Below are 21,245 nucleotides of genomic sequence, written 5' to 3'. Positions count from 1 at the left end.
CAATTCGTGTTTCACTGCCGTTTGCAGGGTGATCAGCACGCCAGACACTTCTGCAAACTGTCTGGTCTTGTTGCCAAGCTGACGACAGCAGGGCTTTTTCGCAGTCTGAGTATTTGTGTTCAGCAGGGTTGAGTGTTTTGCTCACGTAAGCAACCACACGTTTGTCTTGATCATATTTTTGGTACAACTCAGCGCTAAGGCAGTGCTCTGAGAAACCGACTTCCAAAAATAATGTCTTGTCTTTGTTGGGGTATACCAGGCAGGGTGCCTTGCAAAGCTGGTTTTTCAAGGAAGCCACAGCTTCGTTGTGAGTGACATCCCAAACGAATAGGGTGTCTTTCTGAAGAAGACGAGTCAACGGTTTTGACAAGTCGGCGTAGTTTTCAATGAATTGACGGGAGTAATTACATACTCCCAAGAACCTGCTCACCTCATGAAGGTTCGTAGGTGTTTTGATGTTGCGGACTGCCTGGATTCGGTTAGACTGTGGCAGGATGCCCTCGGCACCTACCAGAAGCCCAACATAGTTTACCTTGGTCCTGAACCATTGTCCTTTCATGATGGCCAACTTAGCCCCTGCAGTCCCGAGTTGGGTGAGAACGTGGTCCACTTCATTGAGATGATGTGACCAAGTCTCACTTCTCATGAGAATGTCGTCCACGTAGATTATCGTCCCCCTAGAGGCTGCGTCTGGCATTGCCTTGTGCAGGAAGATGTTGAACTCTGAGGGGGAGTTCGCATACCCGCATGGGCAACGATTGAACCTGAAGAGCTTGTTCGAGAAAGAGAAAACCATGTGTTGGTCACGAGGGTCCACTGTCATGGTCCAGAAACCATTAGCCATGTCGACGGTGGAGAAGTACTTGGCGTTTACCACCTTTGGCAACTCTTGGTCTAGCTGTGTCATTGGCCAACGAGACAGCAGAACCAGTTGGTGGAGTTCTCTATAGTCAACGGTAAGACGCCATTTACCTGTTGGTTTTAGAACGGTCCACACGGGAGCGCTGTACGTACAGTTACATTCCCTGATTATCCGTTTAGCTAATAAGGAATCGATAATCTCTTGTACCGCTGCGAATGCTGCGAGTGGGATTTTGTATTGTCTAACAAACTTAAGAGTTGCTCCGGGTGGCGTAGGAATACGCACCACATGGATACCCGTAACCCCGCAATCCAGTGAGTCTGTTGACCAGATCTCGCTGTGGTTGTTAATACTCTCAACCAATGATGTTAAGTGTCATTGACAAGAGCATCAGCCTTCGACAGTAGTTGTATTACCTGTGCATGGAAACCAGGATATGGTTCGGTGACATTGTACAGGTCTTCATCGGGTGGTGATGGCATGTCACTTTGGGAGGTCATCGGTTATTACCTCACAAGAGTGTACTTCGCATGCAGGAGGAGACGCGATATCATCCTCCGTGACGATGGAGTATATTAACAGGTTGCTGTCAGAATCGACATCCAGTCTGAACGTTGATGTGTCGTCAAGGTGCAATATGGGAGTTAGTGCGATTGCGTTTGACTGACAAGTAAACAGCGTACCTCCCTCTCCATCTAGGTCAAGGGAGGACGGAAGAGGCCCAATCACGGGACCAACCAGTTCAAAATCATGGAAGGAGTAATCGATCAATGTTCCTAGCTGAGTAGGAAATGGAAATATCCGCTTGAGTCAGATTTTGTACCAGGAGGTAAGTGGATCTAGCAGTTGGTTCCAACAGCGGGTTGTCATTGATAGTTAGCCCCAAGTCGAATAGTTGTGGAGAGGGTTGGAAGAACGCAGTGTTGCCTTCCATCCGGTATCCGGGCCCCAGGTTCAGTCTTACAGAAACCCCAGTGGTTCTAGCCGGAATCAACATAGTGGACTCAGTTATCACATTGCAAGCTTCAGGAATAGTCTGCCCGGATGCCATTCGCACTGGGTCGAAAGACAAGGCATGTTGGTTTGGCTGCGCCAAAGACCAAAGAACTTGGTGTATGGTATCGAGTTTCACACCCAATCTTAAAAAAATGTCCGCTCCCACATGGGAGGTCCGCGACAACCAGTAGGTAGTGAGATACTTCCTTGGTTCCAATGCGGATCGATAGCGCACACACCCCTATTGCGTTGAGCGTCGTCTGGGGAGTCGTTCCCAGTGGAAATCTAAATGTTTTCGGGCACAAGGGGATGGCAGTTAGCCGTTTTTGAAATTTCGTTGAACATTTCCAAGCTGATTGCGGATTTTTCTGACCAGGTTGCCAGTCTGGCATCCTCAACCATAGTGCTGTTTAGGCACACGCCCCCTATCAGAGGAGGGCGGTAAGTGTCGGCTGGTGAGTCACCCAAGCCACACAGGAAAACCTAATCTTCGGTTAAGTTCCTAGTTGAACTCACCTTGTCATTTGCCACCAATGGCGGGCTCATGGACAAGTTCACCGGTTTTGCGTCAGATGCTGACGTCGAACCCACGTCGTTGCACAATGTATGGCAGGTAGCCTTGGAAGAGTGAGGAAGTCAACGGAGTTGGCATAGGTATTTGTGACCAGATTTGATTGGTTTTCCAATCCATTAGTGGTACCAAACGGTCAATTAAATCGATCCCAATCAGCATCTGTTCAATTTCGATGCTAGTCACATCCACGGGGTGGATCAGTGACACACTTTCGAAGTTGAGTTTAAGTAGGAGACGTTTGGTTAGGGGCGAGGTAGCTTGAGGGAAGCCTCGAAGATTCGTATCGCAATGTTCTGTTTTCAACCAACGTTTTGCAGGGTCCACTGCCCTTTTTAGTTCATCCAGCAAGGTGAGATGGATGAGGGAAATTGTCGAACTCGAATCTATCAGAGCGTGACAGGTCAAACCGTCCTCCAAGACTGTACTAAGGTATGGCCTGTTCGAGTTGTTTTTTCTCTTCATATCCCCAACAAAATGGAGTGGGTTGGAAGAACGGAGCAGTTTGTAATCTGTGTCGATTTCCAAGACAGATAAATCACCTACGTGACCCAGTGGGTCCTCTATCGGAATGGGAGAGGAATCATCTGTTGCAAAGCTGCTTATCTTGTGCATCTCCACATCCGTGTCCAAGTCTGTAGACAAAACTTGCGGGCTTGTGTCTAGAACGAGTTGTTTCTGGACAGGGATTTGAGTGGGGGCGGGGGTCATGGAAATGTTTGCGTCCTCGAATTGTATGAGTTTCGGTGGACTTGGTTTCCAACGATTTTACGCCTAGTCATGATGACTTATCCTTGTCCTCCTTCTCAGATTTCTTACGATGCAGTACATCTCTTATCAGAGCTTCTAGATCATTTCAGTTAGCGTTTAGATCATTGTTGAACACTTTGTTGCCCTTGTTACGCGTGTTACCCTTAGGTTCTGACCCTTTTTGAGAGTTAGGCACAGGGGCATGTCGGCTAGGTTGATCTCTATGGGACCTGTTAAATTGGGGACGTTTCATCGTAGCTATTGTTACGGCAGTGGTTGTCGTGGTGGTGGTTACGTGGTAGCCACCCCCTTTGATCATCATCTTTTACCCCACATGTCCCCGATGCAGCATCTTCTAATTCGAGTGATGGTTCACGCCTAAGCTCAAAAGTTGAGGTGTCCGGGCTCTTAGCCCGGCTTGCTTTTGATGCTTCAAAAGCGGTGCTTGCAAGTTCTCGGAACGTCGAGATTGGCAACCCAACGTGGGCAGTAGGGCCCAAGTAGTTAATGAAGTTGGGAAACATGTTTGACAGGAACAGTTGTTGAAATGGTAATAGATCTTCCATTCCGGTTTCAGTGAGCAGACCAAAGTAAGCTGAACGAAGCCGGTGATAGTAGGCTTGTGGATGTTCATTTCGAGCTTGTCTGATATTGAGCTTGTCTGATATTGTTAGCCAATGAGCTATCGTGTTTGCGAGTCGTTTTGCACGTGTTGCTCTTGTAGACGGATGAACCTTGTCACGTGTCTGTTCGCTTCAAAAGATAGAGCCTGTCTGCATTCGTAGCATTTGGGTAGCCATCCAAGGCGTCCTCTATGTCTGCTAAGAATGTCTCAGTGTCGCTTGGCTTTCCCGGAACGGGGTCAAAGAGGCGGAAGTTTGACGATTTTGTCAAGGCGATCCCCGCCAAGTGCGCGGGGAGCATCTGCACTCTCCCGTGAGGAATTGTGGGCTGAAAGGCCAAGAGGAAAAGTCATGCTGTGATTCTGTTGGCGAGGAGGCCCCAATCTAACTTCCCTCGGTCTCTGAGCTCCGGATGTGAGCTAGGTTGCTTGGTTTGGCTGTCTCGCGATAGCGTGTGACTGTTCTGGAGTTCCTCCAGATGATACCTAAGGGTGGTGTTCTGCTGCATTGCAGAGTCCACCTGGGAGTTGTTTATTTGTTTATTTTAGACACGTAGGTGTCGCCGTTGCTCCGCTCGGCCTCATACTTATCGGTCATGGTTTGCAGTGAGAGGTCTCGAGTGTGGAGTGAGAGATCCAGTGATGCGATGTCCTCCTTTTGTTTAGAGGTCACCTTTTCCTTCGCATCCTTCATTAACCTCTCTAGGGTAGGGGGCAGCATTCGGAATTTTGGATGAAAAGCATGCCCAAATTAAGACGGCCTGCTACTCGGGCCCAGAAGATATGATATGCATAGAACTGGTAGATTTGGATAGAAAACACTCTAAAGTTTCCAAAACTGTTAAAATAGTGTCTGTGAGTATAACAGAAAACATGACAAAAATCCATTCAGGAAGTAGTTTCTTTTGTGGTTTTGTAGTATTCTATTCAATGCCATTACAGTATCCATTGACTTAGGAATCCATTTGCAGTTCCTATGCCTTCCACTAAATGTCAACAGTCTTTAGAAATCGTTTCAGGTTTGTATTCTTATAAATAAGGGAGTAAGACCAGTCTGAACGAGTGGACCCTACCGTGTCGCAGAGCTTTTTCATGCGCATGTGCATTTATTGTTTACCTTTATATTGACAAGGTTATTGTCCGGTTGAAATATTATAGATCATTTAGGCTAAAAAACAACCTGAGGATTGAATATAAACATCGTTTGACATGTTTCTAATTTTGATGTTTGGCGGATTGTTTTAACTGCGTTTGAGCCTGTGGATTACTGAAGAAAATGAGCTAACAAAACTAAGGTTTTTGGATATAAAGAGACTTCATCGAACAAAAGGAACATTTATTGAGTAAATGAATGTCTTCTGATTGCCACCATATGAAGATCATCAAAAGGTAAGGGATTAATTTTCTCTCTACTTCTGAGTTTTGTAACACTTACGGTTACGGTTTGTAATAATTTGTCAACTGGGCTATGTTCTGGGCTAGGTATGTTCTTGGCTAGGTATGCTTTCGCCAAAAAGCTATTTATAAATATGACACTGTGGTTGGTTTAACAAGAAGTTAATCTTTAAACCTATGTAAAATATGTTTTGTTTTCTGAATTTTTATAATGAGCATTTCTGTAATTGAATTTGGCGCTCTGCAATCTCACTGGATGTTCGCCAGATGGGACGCTAGCGTCCCACGTACCCTAGAGAGGTTAAATCAGCGACTTCAATGAGTTCTGCTGTTTTGTCCTCCAACTTGGTCATTGTGTTCATTAACTGATCATCTTTGGTCTGCAGCTGTTGGAATAGAGCATTATTACTTTGAGTGGTTTCATTCACAACCGCTTGCAGGGCATTAAGTTGCTCACCCCGGTTTCTAGCTAGCTCTTTAGATTCATCTACTTTCTAGCTAGCTCGTTAGATTCATCGTATATAGTTTTAGCTAAAACGAGTTGTTCCTTTAGAATACGGACTTGGTCAAGAGTTTGTTCACGTTCTTTGTTATAAGTGTTAGACAGATCTTCCAATTTATCTGTCCTCACACACAGTTCCTCGGCTAGCAGTAGCTTATCCTTTTCGGCTTTCGATGCCAGCTCCCTGGTTCTCTCCACCTGTGCCTTGAACTCCCCAGCTTCCTGCTCGTGCCTCTGCTGGGCACTGAAAAACTGGTGCACTGTCCATCTCTGCTGGTGGACATAGTTGAGGGCTAAACTGGAGAGAACCTTTACCAGGCCTCCTCCTGATGGTCTATTTTGAAGAGCATCTGTCGCAATGTCTGCATTTTTCTCGCTTATGGCATCGAAATCTAACATTTCCAGCCCCTTGGCATAGTTAGGATTTGCATCGTTGCTGAGGTCACCGATCAATCTTTCCGTGGGTGAAGGTCCACTGATTAGAGGGGAAATTGGTGGAAACCCATTTGATGGATTGCTCATTGTTATGATTATCAGTTATTATTTCAATTTACGTAATGTTTGGGTTTTTGAGTTGGAGGCTGCAAACACGATTTAACTCAGTTTGTAAACATCAGTGAATCATCAAGACTTGGTCAGTAATGTGAGTTGGTTATTACTGACTTGCCAAAACAGATTTAATTGATTAAATCGATTTTAATGATACATCTAACCTGTATAGGCTATTTGGGAATTGTAACTTTAATTCACCTGAAAGAGTTACTATCTCTAAGTTAATGTGGAACAGTTTAACCATGTCTCATTGGTTAGAACACATTAGTTTGTGTATTATTCAATAACCAACCTGGAAAGGTAGTGTATCCATTTAATGTATGTATAAAATTGAAAGACACTATTATCCAATCAGTTGAGACTGGTTTGATATCCTACAGCGTAACCTAAATTATTTCACGAAAAATGACTGGCGATTCGTCGCCAGAGGTTACTGATAGCGCAAGCTGAGATCTCACAGGATTCCCGCCTGGCACGAGAATTCACTATGAACAAAGGGAAAAACGAACATGGCTGCTCCCCTTTATTAGCTTAGCATCTGGCGCAATGCTTAGCTTTCCTTGTGCAGGGTTTCCACCTTGCCGCACAAGGGAAGTTCCCTCCAACAAGGGATCGGGTTTACTAGGTGACGTCTCACGTTCAACCCTTATACTCTTCACGTTACCTAACGCAAGAGGTGGAGATATAATAACTCCGCTTCGGTCGAACGAATATATCTACTCCAATTTCCGTAATGGCTGGCTCATATGTCCTCTGCTCTAGGAATTGCTTATGACCGAGTCAGGTCGCTCCTGAAAGCGATCGACAGAAATAACACTAAATTGGGCCAGACTAGTATTATTTATAGAATGCCTGCATCGGCCGGTACATTTGCCCAGACTCGTAGCATTCAGTAGACCCCCCCCCCCCTACACACTGGCTTTCGTCAAAAATACCACAAGGGTGGTTCTCTCCAGACCAGTATCTGGGTGCAATTGAACGTCGCACACACACGCTTCTCTCCCGCACTAGTCCTGCCTATAGCTATTAATGGTATATATGTATCTTGTTACACAATTGGTATGGAATTAACCCAACAGTGCGGCCTATATTAGATTCCTCCCAGGGGGCGCCAATATGTCGTGACATTGTATTAGTTAATGTGACGACTGTTGTTCATCGAATTATAAAAAGTTTCTAATTGCGTGATTATCTGAATCAAGAAATTATTAACTCATTAACCTGGGGCACCATGGGAAAACTAGTTTTTATTGAGTTTCTATTTCCCAAATTAACTCAAGGAATATCGATTTTACAACAGCCGCTAATTAACCAGTTACCTCAACCAATCTCGTTCTGAACGTCATATAGCCCGTGAATCTGCACGGACACGGGTCTCACCAATGAGTTCGTACCACACCAATCTTAGAAAAGATACATATAGACAAAACACATTATAGGCTATTGATTAGAACTTAGTACATCGGGCCAACACACTATGGCGTGTTTTACCCAAGATGGGGATTTCAAAGAGAGAGGGAAAAAGGAAAGTATACAAGAGAAATATACATTTGGGTGAATTTGTCAGCTATGCTTATTCTAACCCTAGCCTTGCCCCAAACTGCCGCTCTTATGGGTCAGAATATAATGATGTAATTACGTGGGGATGATCTCTGAGGATTCTCTGCGTGGACCGTACAGGGGACCGTTCAGCTGCTCGATGACGCACTTCTCCTGCGCACCTCTCTGATCGTCCTCCCGATGTCAGTGTCCTTTTGGCTTATGAGTCTGTTCCCTCACCCTTGCTATGGAAGGGGTCTTCTGAGGACAGACAGCTATGTAGCTCAGAGCTCACAGCATAGGAATGAAACCTTTTAGATACCACAATTCGCTGGGATTGGATGCTAAGGGGGTCCGGCTTGAATTCACTCGCTTAGACACAGCTACTCATCCATAGCTTGGGTAGAAAGGGATTTCTTTGTCTTCAAACTTGTGTTGCGTTCTGGGTTTGTTTACTATTTAGACCTTGGCTGACGGAAACCATTGTTCCAAAGTCCCTTTATTTCATGTTTAATGTTCTGAGGCTGGTTCTCCATAGTAACAGGACAAAGGAATTTGTCTGTGGCCTGAGATTTACCAGGGGCGTGAGGGATCATAAAACCCCACATCTTCAGACCCCTAGATCTCTCCTCCTCCGTTGGGTTTGAGAGATAATCTGTAGGGTTGTGGTCTCCTGTAACCTGACCTGATCAGGACAGTCATGACACTGCTAACAATATGATTGCAAAAAACAACCTACATTAATGCTCTCATATTCTCTCAGACTGGACTGGAGAGAGCTAATATTAAAATGTATGACATTATGTAAAGACATTGTGTAATTCCATTTTCTACCAAATCTGACCATAATTCCTGCTTAATAACAAAAACTAAAGCAGGAAATACCAGTGACTCACTCAATACGGAAGTGGTCAGATGATGTGGATGCTACGCTACAGGACTGTTTTGCTAGCACAGACTGGAATGTTGCGTGATTCATCCAATGGTATTGAGGAGTATACCACCTCAGTCACCAGCTTCATCAGTAAGTGAATGGACAACGTCGTCCCCACAGTGACTGTAAGTACATATCCCAACCATAAGCCATGGATTACAGGCAACATCTGCACCGAGCTAAAGGCTACAGCTTTCAAGGAGCTGGACACTAATCCGGAAGCTTATAAGAAATCCCGCTATGCCCTCAGACAAACCATCAAACAGGCAAAGCGCCAATACAGGACTACACCTGCTCTGACGCTCGTCGGATGTGGCAGGGCTTGCAAACTATTATGGACTACAAAGGGGAACCCAGCCGCGAGCTTCCCAGTGACGCGAGCCTACCAGACAACCAAATGCCTTTTATGCTCACTTTGAGGAAAGCAACACTGAAGCATGCATAAGAGCACCAGCAGTGTATTCAGAGCATGTACGGACCAACTGGCAAGTGTCTTCACTGACATTTTCAACCTCTCCCTGACAGAGTCTATAATACCTACATGTTTCAAGCAGACCACCATAGTCCCTGTGCCCAGGAATGGGAAAGGTAACCTGCCTAAATGACTCCCGCCCCATAGCACTCACATCGGTAGCCATGAACTGCTTTGAAAGGCTGGTCATGGCTCACAGCAACACCATCATTCCAGAAACCCTAGATCCACTCCAATTCGCATACCACCCCAACAGATCCACAGATGTCTCAATCACACTACACACTGCCCTTTCCCACCTGGACAAAAGGCACAATTACATACAGTGGGGCAAAAAAGTATTTAGTCAGCCACCAATTGTGCAAGTTCTCCCACTTAAAAAGATGAGAGAGGCCTGTAATTTTCATCATAGGTACACTTCAACTATGACAGACAAAATGAGAAGAAAAAAAATCCAGAAAATCACATTGTAGGATTTTTTATGTATTTATTTGCAAATTATGGTGGAAAATAAGTATTTGGTCAATAACAAATGTTTATCTCAATACTTTGTTGTAAACCCTTTGTTGGCAATGACAGAGGTCAAACGTTTTCTGTCTTCACAAGGTTTTCACACACTGTTGCTGGTATTTTGGCCCATTCCTCCATGCAGATCTCCTCTAGAGCAGTGATGTTTTGGGGCTGTTGCTGGGCAACATGGACTTTCAACTCCCTCCAAAGATTTTCTATGAGGTTGAGATCTGGAGACTGGCTAGACCACTCCTTCGTTGCCCGGGCGGTGTGTTTGGGATCATTGTCATGCTGAAAGACCCAGCCACGTTTCATCTTGAATGCCCTTGCTGATGGAAGGAGGTTGTCACTCAAAATTATTTCCTTTACACGGATCAGTCGTCCTGGTCCCTTTGCAGAAAAACAGCCCCAAAGCATGATGTTTCCACCCCCATGCTTCACAGTAGGTATGGTGTTCTTTGGATGCAACTCAGCATTCTTTGTCCTCCAAACACGACAAGTTGAGTTTTTACCAAAAAGTTATATTTTGGTTTCATCTGACCATATGACATTCTCCCAATATTCTTCTGGATCATCCAAATGCTCTCTAGCAAACTTCAGATGGGCCTGAACATGTACTGGCTTAAGCAGGGGGACACGTCTGGCACTGCAGGATTTGAGTCCCTGGCGGCGTAGTATGTTACTGATGGTAGGCTTTGTTAATTTGGTCCCAGCTCTCTGCAGGTCATTCACTAGGCCCCCCCCCGTGTGGTTCTGGGATTTTTGCTCACCGAACTTGTGATCATTTTGATCCCACGGGGTGAGATCTTGCGTGGAGCCCCAGATCGAGGGAGATTATCAGTGGTCTTGTATGTCTTCCATTTCCTAATAATTGCTCCCACAGTTAATTTCTTCAAACCAAGCTGCTTACCTATTGCAGATTCAGTCTTCCCAGCCTGGTGCAGGTCTACAATTTTGTTTCTGGTGTCCTTCAACAGCTCTTTGGTCTTGGTCATAGTGGAGTTTGGAGTGTGACTGTTTGAAGTTGTGGACAGGTGTCTTTTATACTGATAACAAGTTCAAACAGGTGCCATTAATACAGGTTATGAGTGGAGGACAGAGGAGCCTGAAAGAAGAAGTTACAGGTCTGTGAGATCCAGAAATCTTGCTTGTTTGTAGGTAACCAAATATTTATTTTACACCATCATTTGCAAATAAATTCATTAAAAATCCTACAATGTGATTTTCTGGATTTATTTCTCATTTTGTCTGTCATAGTTGAAGTGTACCTATGATGAAAATTACAGGCCTCTCTCATCTTTTTAAGTGGGAGAACTTAATTTAGTGGCTGACTAAATACTTTTTTGCCCCACTGTATGTGAGAATGCTGTTCATTGACTATAGCTCAGCGTTCAACACCATAGTGCACACAAAGCTCATCACTAAGCGAAGAACCCTGGGACTAAACACCACCCTCTGCAACTGCATCCTGGACTTCCTGATGGGCCGCCCCCAGGTGGTAAGGGTAGGCAACAACACTGTATATAGCCTCTTTATTGTTATGTAATCTTATTGTGTTACTTTTTATAGAACATTTGACTAGTTTATTTAGCAAATATTTTCTTAACTCTATGTCTTGAACTGCATTGTTGGTTAAGGGCTTGTAAGTAAGCATTTCACAGTAAGGTCTACGAATACCTGTTGTATTCGGCGCATGTGACAAATAAAATTTAATTTGATTTGAATGTATACTGCTTCATGAGTAATAACACTGCTGCATACTGAGCATTAATTGGTCACGTAAGGTCACTCTGAATGCTAAATTCCTAAGGGAACACGTGATGATGTCCCACACACATCAGTATTCAAAAAACTGCTCGATTAAACCTAATCAGTGCAGGGGAGAAAAGTAGTAGTATATGTGCTGGTTAGTATTCCAACATGTGCACAACAAAGGACATGTGACAGCACATCTTATTGTGTCTTAACCAAATTATCTCAATTAGCAAATAGCAATAGATTCTAATGTAAATCCAGGGTGAGTCAAAGGCACTGATAGCCAGCTGACCGCCAGAATATCGGTTACCAGGGAAACAATCCCCTTGGCAACACGGACACTGTTGATCTCATCAATGCTTATCAATTACTGATGTTGCCAGGGAGAAAACGGGAGGCTATCCCTGAACTGTTATGTGTGTGCGTGCGTATGTGTGTGAGCGTCCGGTGTGCATGTACGTCTGTGGATCCATGCATACGTGTGTGTATGTGTTGACGTACCTGCCTACCAGCCTGTGTATGTTTGTGTGGAAGGGACAACAGGGGTGAGTATGACAGGCGGTGAAGCAACCTTGTTTGGTAAAAGATAGATGATTGCAGTTCCCTGAGAGGAGAAGAAGCTAGCCTGTTGGCAGAGTGGATTTCTCAGTATGTCTGAGGGACACGGTGAGACAGAGGCATACTATCCTGAACATGAAGGATATGACTGTTTCACCAACCTTTTCCATCTAAATGAGATGAGGAGCTGCAGACGACTGCAAAATCACATCACACCGATGTAATCACACAATAGCTCAACATTTTAAGAGACATCCCTCTTTTGCAAAAGCAGCCGTTTTGCATTTTAATTATTTTGGGAACAGGTGGAACTTTCTAGTTTGAAACGTATACTGCTGACCAAAAGAGAATATGATGAGTTTTGTAAACAAACTTTTCAAGAGGAGAATCTGAAGCCCTAATCATTAAGCATCTCAGAGTGGGAGTGCTGATCTAAGATCAGTTTGACCTTTGAAGTCATAATAAATAGAAGGGGGGAACCTGAATATGGGCCCTGATCTTCATGACCCTTTGACCTCAGATAGGGAGGACAGATTGACCTGTGACCTCAGGATGCCAGGGTTTATCAGATCAGACTGATTGATCAGTGGAGAGAGTGCTGCCGCAGTCATTTACAATAGCAGACAGCATTGACTAACAGATTAACTGTAACTGAAACGAAACACCATAGAATCCACTGAATAACTGATAGACCTAGGTTGTGTTCAATATGCACTAAATGGAAGAAAATAAAGTGAAGCAGGGAGGGAGTACTTGGACTACTGCAAAAAGGATAACTATTTTTTGTTTCTTGTTACAAAACTTTTTAAAACATTTTTGTGTGCCCTAATGAACATGACCCTGAATGGACAGGGAGACTGGATCATCTCTGAGGTAGAGAGGGCTGTGTTGACTCACCACTGAGTTGCTCCATAAAGCACACATTGCCATGGGCGTTGAAGGCCAGGGTGTCGGGTGTGATGCACAGGGTGTGGAAGAGGGTCGATGGGGCGATACTCTGCAAGGCCAGGACACACTCCACACACACCGCCCACACCTCCTGCTCCGTCAGACAGGTGTCCCGCAACGACAGGATATCTGCCAGGGACACGTTCTCCTGTGGACACACACATGCACGCACACACACACAGACATATGCACACACACACATGCACAATTGATACAGTATGTGTCATGCAGCAATACACACATTTACACCCACACCCTCGTATGTCATGCTGCAAACTGTGCAAAGCCAAGCGGGCACATTTTGTCTTATGAAGAAGCCTTATTACATCAATGAATAAGAAACAACTCATGGTATGTTTGACATTTTCAGTGCTGGACTTGTGTGTGAAGAAGAGGGGATCTTTTGTTGGCTTTGCACATGAGCACAAAAGCCAGTCTTTGATGGCACTGAGATAGAGAGACTCCATTGTGATGATGTGTCCAGTACTCTGCATTTCCATGACATGCATGTGACTGAACAGTGGAACAGACCACTGTCTTTTCTCAAAAGTCTCATGGAAGTCTTATGGAACATGGGCATTCAGTTGTTGTAATTTTAAAACACTTAGCACTTTTTTTCTATCTAGAACCTAAAAGGGTTCTTCAGCTGTCCCCAGGTAGAACCCTTTTGGGTTCCATGTAGAACCCCTTCCACAGAGAGTTTTACACGGAACCCAAAAGGGTTCTACCTGGAACCAAAAAGGTTCTCCTATGGTACGGCCGAAGAACCCTTTTTTTGGAACCCTTTTCTTCTAACATTTAAAAAGATGGAACTGGGGTGAAGACAGAATATTCCTCTTTAAAGTACATCTTCAATTGATCTGAGAGAGATCTAAAAGATGGTTGCCTGTCAGTTACAAAATATTTGTTTCGGAAGGTGAATAAAGCGCACCTACAATGCTGTAGAATATGGCACAATAATAGGGCAGCAGCAAAAGGCCATAAATAGACTGTTTCCCTTGAGAACAGTGCAGAGAAACATTGAGTCTCTCCCACTCTCCTCAAGTTAAATGTGCAGGTCCGCAAAACTTCCCCTCTCACTCCAAGAGCTCTAAATGAGACCTGCACTGGTGGAATTCCTCAAAGGTTTAGAGACGGAGAGAGAATAAGAGGGAAAGAAAAGAGTGAAGTAGTGAGTGATTTATTTTCTGGTTGGGCTTCTAAGTGGGTGACTAAGTAATCACGGGAAATCATGAGTTGTTAGTGGTTTAATTCATCCCATAGTACTCAAAGGTCAAATGTGACTAAGTTTACACTTGTTCCCCTTGTGTGTAGACTACAGCTGAATGCATCTGGCAGGCTGACCCCACACATACCGCCTTCCACTCAAGATTACCCTGCAGTGTCTCTGTGGAGTCGCCACACTTGCAAAAGCCCCTGCAGCTACAAACTTCCAAAGTGAATAACTGTGTCACGCCCTGACCGTAGAGATCTTTTTATTCTCTATGTTTGGTTGGTCAGGGTGTGACTCGGGTGGGAAACTCTATGTTCTGTGTTTCTATGTTTTGGCCGGGTATGGTTCTCAAATCAGGGACAGCTGTCTATTGTGGTCTCTGATTGGGAATCATACTTAGGCAGCCTTTTTTCCTTTTGTATTTTGTGGGTAGTTGTCTTTGTTAGTGGCCTGTTTAGCCCTAGTAAGCTTCACGTTCGTTTTTGTTGTTTCTTGTTTTATTGGCTACATTTATAATAAAGAAAAATGTACCCTCACCACGCTGCACCTTGGTCTGGTCATTTCCACGAAGACGGCGATCGTGACAAACTTTGAATAACTCTTCTGCACTGAATCATATTGCACACTGTACATGGTTAAACATAGGAACTATAACTACTTATAATACCAGTAAAATATTTTTCCTTCCAAAAAAATGCTAGTGAAGTATGTTAATAGGTAGCTTTTCAGTGTTGGAATGGTGTATGCGTACGCTGGGGCGGCAGGTAGCCTAGTGGTTAGAGCGTTGGACTTGTAACCGAAAGGTTGCAAGATTGAATCCCCAAGCTGACAAGGTAAAAATCTGTCGTTCTGCCCCTGAACAAGGCAGTTAACCCACTATTCCTCAGTAGGCCGTCATTGAAAATAAGAATTTGTTCTTAACTGACTTGCCTAGTAAAGGTAAAAAAATAAATAATAATAATAACAATAACAATAGAATGGTGTGGACATACAGTACCAGTCTGAAGCTTGGACACACCTACTCATGCAAGGGTTTTTCTTTATTTTTACTATTTACATTGTAGAATAATAGTGAAGACATCAAAACCATGAAATAACACAAAAAAGCGTTAAAAAAGCGTTAAACAATTCAAAATATATTTTACATTTTAGATTCTTCAAAGTAGCCACCCTTTGCCTTGACAACAGCTTTACACACTCTTGGCATTTTCTCAAACAGCTACACCTGGAATGCTTTTCCAACAGTCTTGAAGGAGTTCCCACATATGCTGAGCACTTGTTGGCTGCTTTTCCTTTACTCTGCAGTCCAACTCATCCCAAACCATCTCAATTGGGTTGAGGTCGGGTGATTGTGGAGGCCAGGTCATCTGATGCAGCACTCCATCACTCACTCTCCTTCAAATAGCCCTTACACAGCCTGGAGGTGTGTTGGGTCATTGTCCTGTTGAAAAACAAATGATAGCTACACTAAGTGCAAACCAGGTGGGATGGCGTATCGCTGCAAAAAGCTGTGGTAGCCATGCTGGTTAAGTGTGACTCTAATTCTAAATGAATCACTGACAGTGTCACCAGCAAAGCACCCCCACACTATCACACCTCCATACTTCACGGTGGGAAACACACATGCGGAGATCATCTGTTCACCTACTCTGTATCTCACAGAGACACGGCAGTTTGAATCAAAAACCTTAATTTGGACCCCCTCAGACAAAAGGACATACTTCCATTGGACTAATGTCCATTGCTAGTGTTTCTTGGCCCAAACAAGTCTCTTTGTCAGGCGGTGGGTGTAGCTGGTGCATGAAGTCAGGCGCAGGAGAGCAGAGATGAGTGAACAATGCACTTTACTTAAGAAATAGCACAAAGTAACAATACCAATGTGCGAACAATAACGATTGCCACAAAGCACGGGTGAAAACAGCACCCGGGAAAAAAACAGCCGGAAACATACCGACCTGAACAACAAACAATCACACACAAAGACATGGGGGAAACAGAGGGTTAAATACATGACCAGTAATAGGGAAATGAAAACCACATGTGTGGGAAACAAAGACAAAACCAATGGAAAATGAAAAGTGGATCGGTGATGGCTAGAAGACCGGTGACGTCGACCGCCGAGTGCCGCCCGAACAAGGAGAGGAACCGACTTCGGCGGAAGTCGTGACACTCTTCTTATTATTAGTGTTCTTTAGTAGTGGTTTCTTTGCAGCAATTCGACCATCAAGGCCTGATTCATGCACTCTGTGAAGAACTTATTTGGGCTGCAGTTTCTGAGGCTGGTAACTCTAATGAACTTATCCTCTGCAGCAGAGGTAACTTTGGGTCTTTCTTTCAAATCAAATCCAATTTTATTTGTCACATACACATGGTTAGCAGATGTTAATGCGAGTGTAGCGAAATGCTTGTGCTTCTAGTTCCGACCATGCAGTAATATCCGACAAGTAATCTAACCTAACAATTTCACAACAACTACCTTACACACACACACAAGTGTAAAGGAATGAATAAAAATATGTACACGAAAATATATGAATGAACGATGGCCGAACGGCATAGGCAAAATGCAGTAGATGGTATAGAGTACAGTATATACATATGAGATGAGTAATGTAGGGTATGTACACAATATATAAAGTGGCATTGTTTAAGGTGGCTAGTGAATACATTTATTACATCAATTTGTATTATTAAAGTGGCTGGAGTTGAGTCAGTATGTTGGCAGCAGCCACTCAATGTTAGTGATGGCTGTTTAACAGTCTGTTGGCCTTGAGATAGAAACTGTTTTCAGTCTCTCGGTCCCCGCTTGATGCACCTGTACTGACCTCGCCTTCTGGATGATAGCGAGGTGAACAGGCAGTGGCTCGGGTGGTTGTTGTCCCTGGTGATCTTTTTGGCCTTCCTGTGACATCGGGTGGTGTAGGTGTCCTGAAAGGCAGGTAGTTTTCCCCCGGTGATGCGTTGTGCAGACCTCACTACCCTCTGGAGAGCCTTACGGTTGTGTGGAGCAATTACCGTACCAGGCGGTGATACAGCCCGGCAGGATGCTCTCGATTGTGCATCTGTAAAAGTTTGAGTGTTTTTGGGTGACAAGCTGAATTTCTTCAGCCTCCTGAGGTTTAAGAGCCGCTGCGCTGTGCCTTCTTCAGCACACTGTCTGTGTGGGTGGACAATTTTAGTTTGTCCGTGATGTGTACGCAGAGGAACTTAAAACTTTCCACCTTCTCCACTACTGTCCCGTCAATGTGGATAGGGGGCTGCTCCCTCTGCTGTTTCCTGAAGTCCACGATCATCTCCTTTGATTTGTTGACATTGAGTGTGAGGTTATTTTCCTGACACCACACTCCGAGGGCCCTCACCTCCTTCCTGTAGGTCGTCTCGTCGTTGTGGGTAATCAAGCCTACCACTATAGTGTCGTCTGCAAACTTGACGATTGAGTTGAAGGCGTGCGTGAACAGGGAGTACAGGAGAGGGCTGAGAACGCACCATTGTGGGGCCCCAGTGTTGAGGATCAGCGGGGTGGAGATGGTGTTACCTACCCTCACCACCTGGGGGCGGCCAATCAGGAAGTCCAGGATCCAGTTGCACAGGGTGGAGTCGAGACCCGGGGTCTCGAGCTTAATGACGAGTTTGGAGGGTACTATGGTGTTAAATGCTGAGCTGTAGTCGATGAACAGCATTCCTACATAGGTATTCCTCTTGTCCAGATGGGTTATGGCAGTGTGCAGTGTGATTCCTGTGGCGGTCCTCATGAGAGCCCGTTTCATTATAGTGCTTGATGTTTTTTGCGACTGCACTTGAGGAAACTTTCAAAGTTCTTGAAATGTTCCGCATTGACTGACCTTCATGTCTTAAAGTAATGATGGACTGTCGTTTCTCTTTGCATATTTGAGCTGTTCTTGCCATAATATGGACTTGGTCTTTATCTTCTGTATACCTTGTCACAACACAACTGATTGGCTCAAACGCATTAAGGAAAGAAATTCCACAAATGAACTTTTAACAAGTAACACCTGTTAATTGAAATGCATTCCAGGTGACTACCTCATGAAGCTGGTTGAGAAAACGCCAAGAGTTGCAAAGCTGTCATCAAGGCAAAGGGTGGCTACTTTGAAGAATCTAAAATATATTTTGATTTGTTTAACACTTTTTGGGTTACTTCATGATTCTATGTTCATTATTTCATAGTTTTGATGGCTTCACTATTATTCTACAATTTAGAAAATATTACAAATAAAGAAAAACCCTGGAATGAGTAGGTGTGTCCAAACTTTTGACTGGTACTGTATATCAGTCATAAAAAAATATTTGTGTGAGTAGACCGCTGATTGGCCTGCTCATCCTCTTCAGGGAGATGACATCATGATCTATGAGGAAATAGCAAGCATTTTTTTAAACGGTTGGTTTGAGATACAAGGTAAAGGTATGGTTTTTGTGTGTTTTTCCCTCAAATTTATGCTTTGGCCACAAATACGAGTATAGGACGAGTCAACAACATTATTTGGATATGAGTTAACAGAATATGAACTTTTAAAAGTTAGATTTTCACTGGGCAGTTACTTTAAAACTGGGAGATGAAAACAGGACAGGGTAGTATTTTAATGTTGTAATGAATCTCCAGATTATCAATTTAAAGCCATGAGGGGACACAGCAGGGGTCATTACCTATGTCCCACAGTATAAGTATGGTCCTTGATCACCTTGAGAGTTATAAGGAAAGATCACAGACATTAATCTGATGTCCTGAGACAGAGAGCATGATGTTGATTTGATAGACCTTATAAAACAACATGTCTTCTTCAATCATTAAATCCCTTGGTGAATAGCATATAGGTTAGCCTATCTATTGGGACTGCACAAGTAACATAGCCCAGGTGCATATATTTCACAGACAATAAAGTCAGTCCCCCTCCGTACACAATATTGTTGGTCGCCTACAATATTCAAGCTTGGTTAATATATGCCAATGAGAGAACAATAATATTAATGATGATAATAATGTAAACATAAATATTCACTCTCACCTCATCTTCAAGGAGTGCAGGTAGATGCTCAAATTCATAGTATTCCTCCTCTTCTTCCCCTGAGAATTCGACTGCATCAGTTCCAGATGTCCCCATTGTATTTAGTTTTGAACAAGACTGTGGATATTTGTAGAATTGGGTGCGTGCAGTTTCCTACTCATAGCCCTTAGCCTAAAGCCTAAAGCTTTTCCTCCATTGGTGTCCTGGCAAAACTGTATTGAGTCAGGAAAGATTACATGCCTGAATACGTGGTCCAAACACGAACAGTGCGGGCTACTTTTTAGAATGTTCCCCGTCCTTCCACTACCACCAGCAACATGATGCGTCATTCAACAAAACGGTCGGTGTCACTGCAGTTCTTTTCATTCCAAAACAAGCGAAAAACAGCGTTTGAATGTGTACTTCCTATAATCAATGGCAACAAGGGAGTTTGCCAACTATATGCTGTCATGGCAACGACTGCCACACCTCCACAAAAATAACCGACATTGCGATAATGAACTGCAGTTCCCAAGTCCTCCTAGTAAAGGCTACGAAGCTACACTATGTACCATAATTTGTTTTGAAGAAGGGTAGCCTATTTACAAGATTCCACTCACGTACAGCGCCGCGATCTGCATCAAAGCAATTCTGGAATAGCGTGCCATTGAGTGACTTAGAACGGTGTAGCCTTTGCTGCAAATTCTGTCCTACATTTTTTTGCACTCATTCTCATGAGTGACATTAATTACAAACTGCGTTGTTAAGATTTTACTAATGTATTACCAAGTGCAAAATCACACCTGCTTGCACTAGTTACTTGTGCTGCACTAGTATATGCTGCACGAGTATATGTTATCATTATAATTAATCTATTTACATCAGGTCTTATTTTGAGCCCTAGCTTTACCCTAATATGGTGGCCTGAAACTCGTGGTTTACATGCCACATCAGGCCTGTAAGTGGGGTTGCAAAATTCCCACATTTTCAGAAAATCGTGGTTCCAAATCAAATGTAATGTTCAAATCACATTTTATTGTTCACATACACATATTTAGCAGATGTTACTGCAGGTGTAGCGAAATGCTTGGGTTCCTAGCTCCAACAGTGCAGTATCTATATACAGTGGGGCAAAAAAGTATTTAGTCAGCCACCAATTGTGCAAGTTCTCCCACTTAAAAAGATGAGAGGCCTGTAATTTTCATCATAGGTACACTTCAACTATGACAGACAAAATGAGAAGAAGAAAAAATCCAGAAAATCACATTGTAGGATTTTTTATGAATTTATTTGCAAATTATGGTGGAAAATAAGTATTTGGTCACCTACAAACAAGCAAGATTTCTGGCTCTCACATACCTGTAACTTCTTCTTTAAGAGGCTCCTCTGTCCTCCACTCGTTACCTGTATTAATGGCACCTGTTTGAACTTGTTATCAGTATAAAAGACACCTGTCCACAACCTCAAACAGTCACACTCCAAAGTCCACTATGGCCAAGACCAAAGAGCTGTCAAAGGACACCAGAAACAAAATTGTAGACCTGCACCAGGCTGGGAAGACTGAATCTGCAATAGGTAAGCAGCTTGGTTTGAAGAAATCAACTGTGGGAGCAATTATTAGGAAATGGAAGACCACTGATAATCTCCCTCGATCTGGGGCTCCACGCAAGATCTCACCCCGTGGGGTCAAAATGATCACAAGAATGGTGAGCAAAAATCCCAGAACCACACGGGGGGACCTAGTGAATGACCTGTAGAGAGCTGGGACCAAAGTAACAAAGCCTACCATCAGCAAGAGCATTGAAGATGAAATGTGGCTGGGTCTTTCAGCGTGACAATGATCCCAAACACACCGCCCGGGCAACGAAGGAGTGGCTTCGTAAGAAGCATTTCAAGGTCCAGATCTCAACCCCATAGAAAATCTTTCGAGGGAGTTGAAAGTCCGTGTTGCCCAGCAACAGCCCCAAAACATCACTGCTCCAGAGGAGATCTGCATGGAGGAATGGGCCAAAATACCAGCAACAGTGTGTGAAAACCTTGTGAAAACGTTTGACCTCTGTCAT

At 43.8% G+C, this 21,245-nt stretch overlaps 1 protein-coding gene across 1 annotated transcript in view; it reads right to left on the bottom strand.

Moving 5' to 3' along the window:
• Positions 1-19,816, bottom strand: part of LOC109898830 (kinase non-catalytic C-lobe domain-containing protein 1) — a 94,199-nt gene extending 74,383 nt beyond the window's left edge. The window contains exons 1-2 of the mRNA XM_031835848.1: positions 19,204-19,816; positions 12,916-13,114 (exon numbers count right to left, since the gene is read on the bottom strand). Coding sequence (XP_031691708.1) covers positions 12,916-13,114; positions 19,204-19,299 — 295 coding nt within the window. The 5' untranslated portion in view covers positions 19,300-19,816. The remainder of the gene's footprint in view (positions 1-12,915; positions 13,115-19,203) is intronic.
• Positions 19,817-21,245: the final 1,429 nt, after the last annotated feature.

Source organism: Oncorhynchus kisutch, linkage group LG11 (assembly GCF_002021735.2).
Source record: "Oncorhynchus kisutch isolate 150728-3 linkage group LG11, Okis_V2, whole genome shotgun sequence".
Taxonomy (NCBI): domain Eukaryota; kingdom Metazoa; phylum Chordata; class Actinopteri; order Salmoniformes; family Salmonidae; genus Oncorhynchus; species Oncorhynchus kisutch.
Note: the sequence above shows the minus strand (reverse complement) of the source record. Positions and strands in the feature narration are given on the sequence as shown.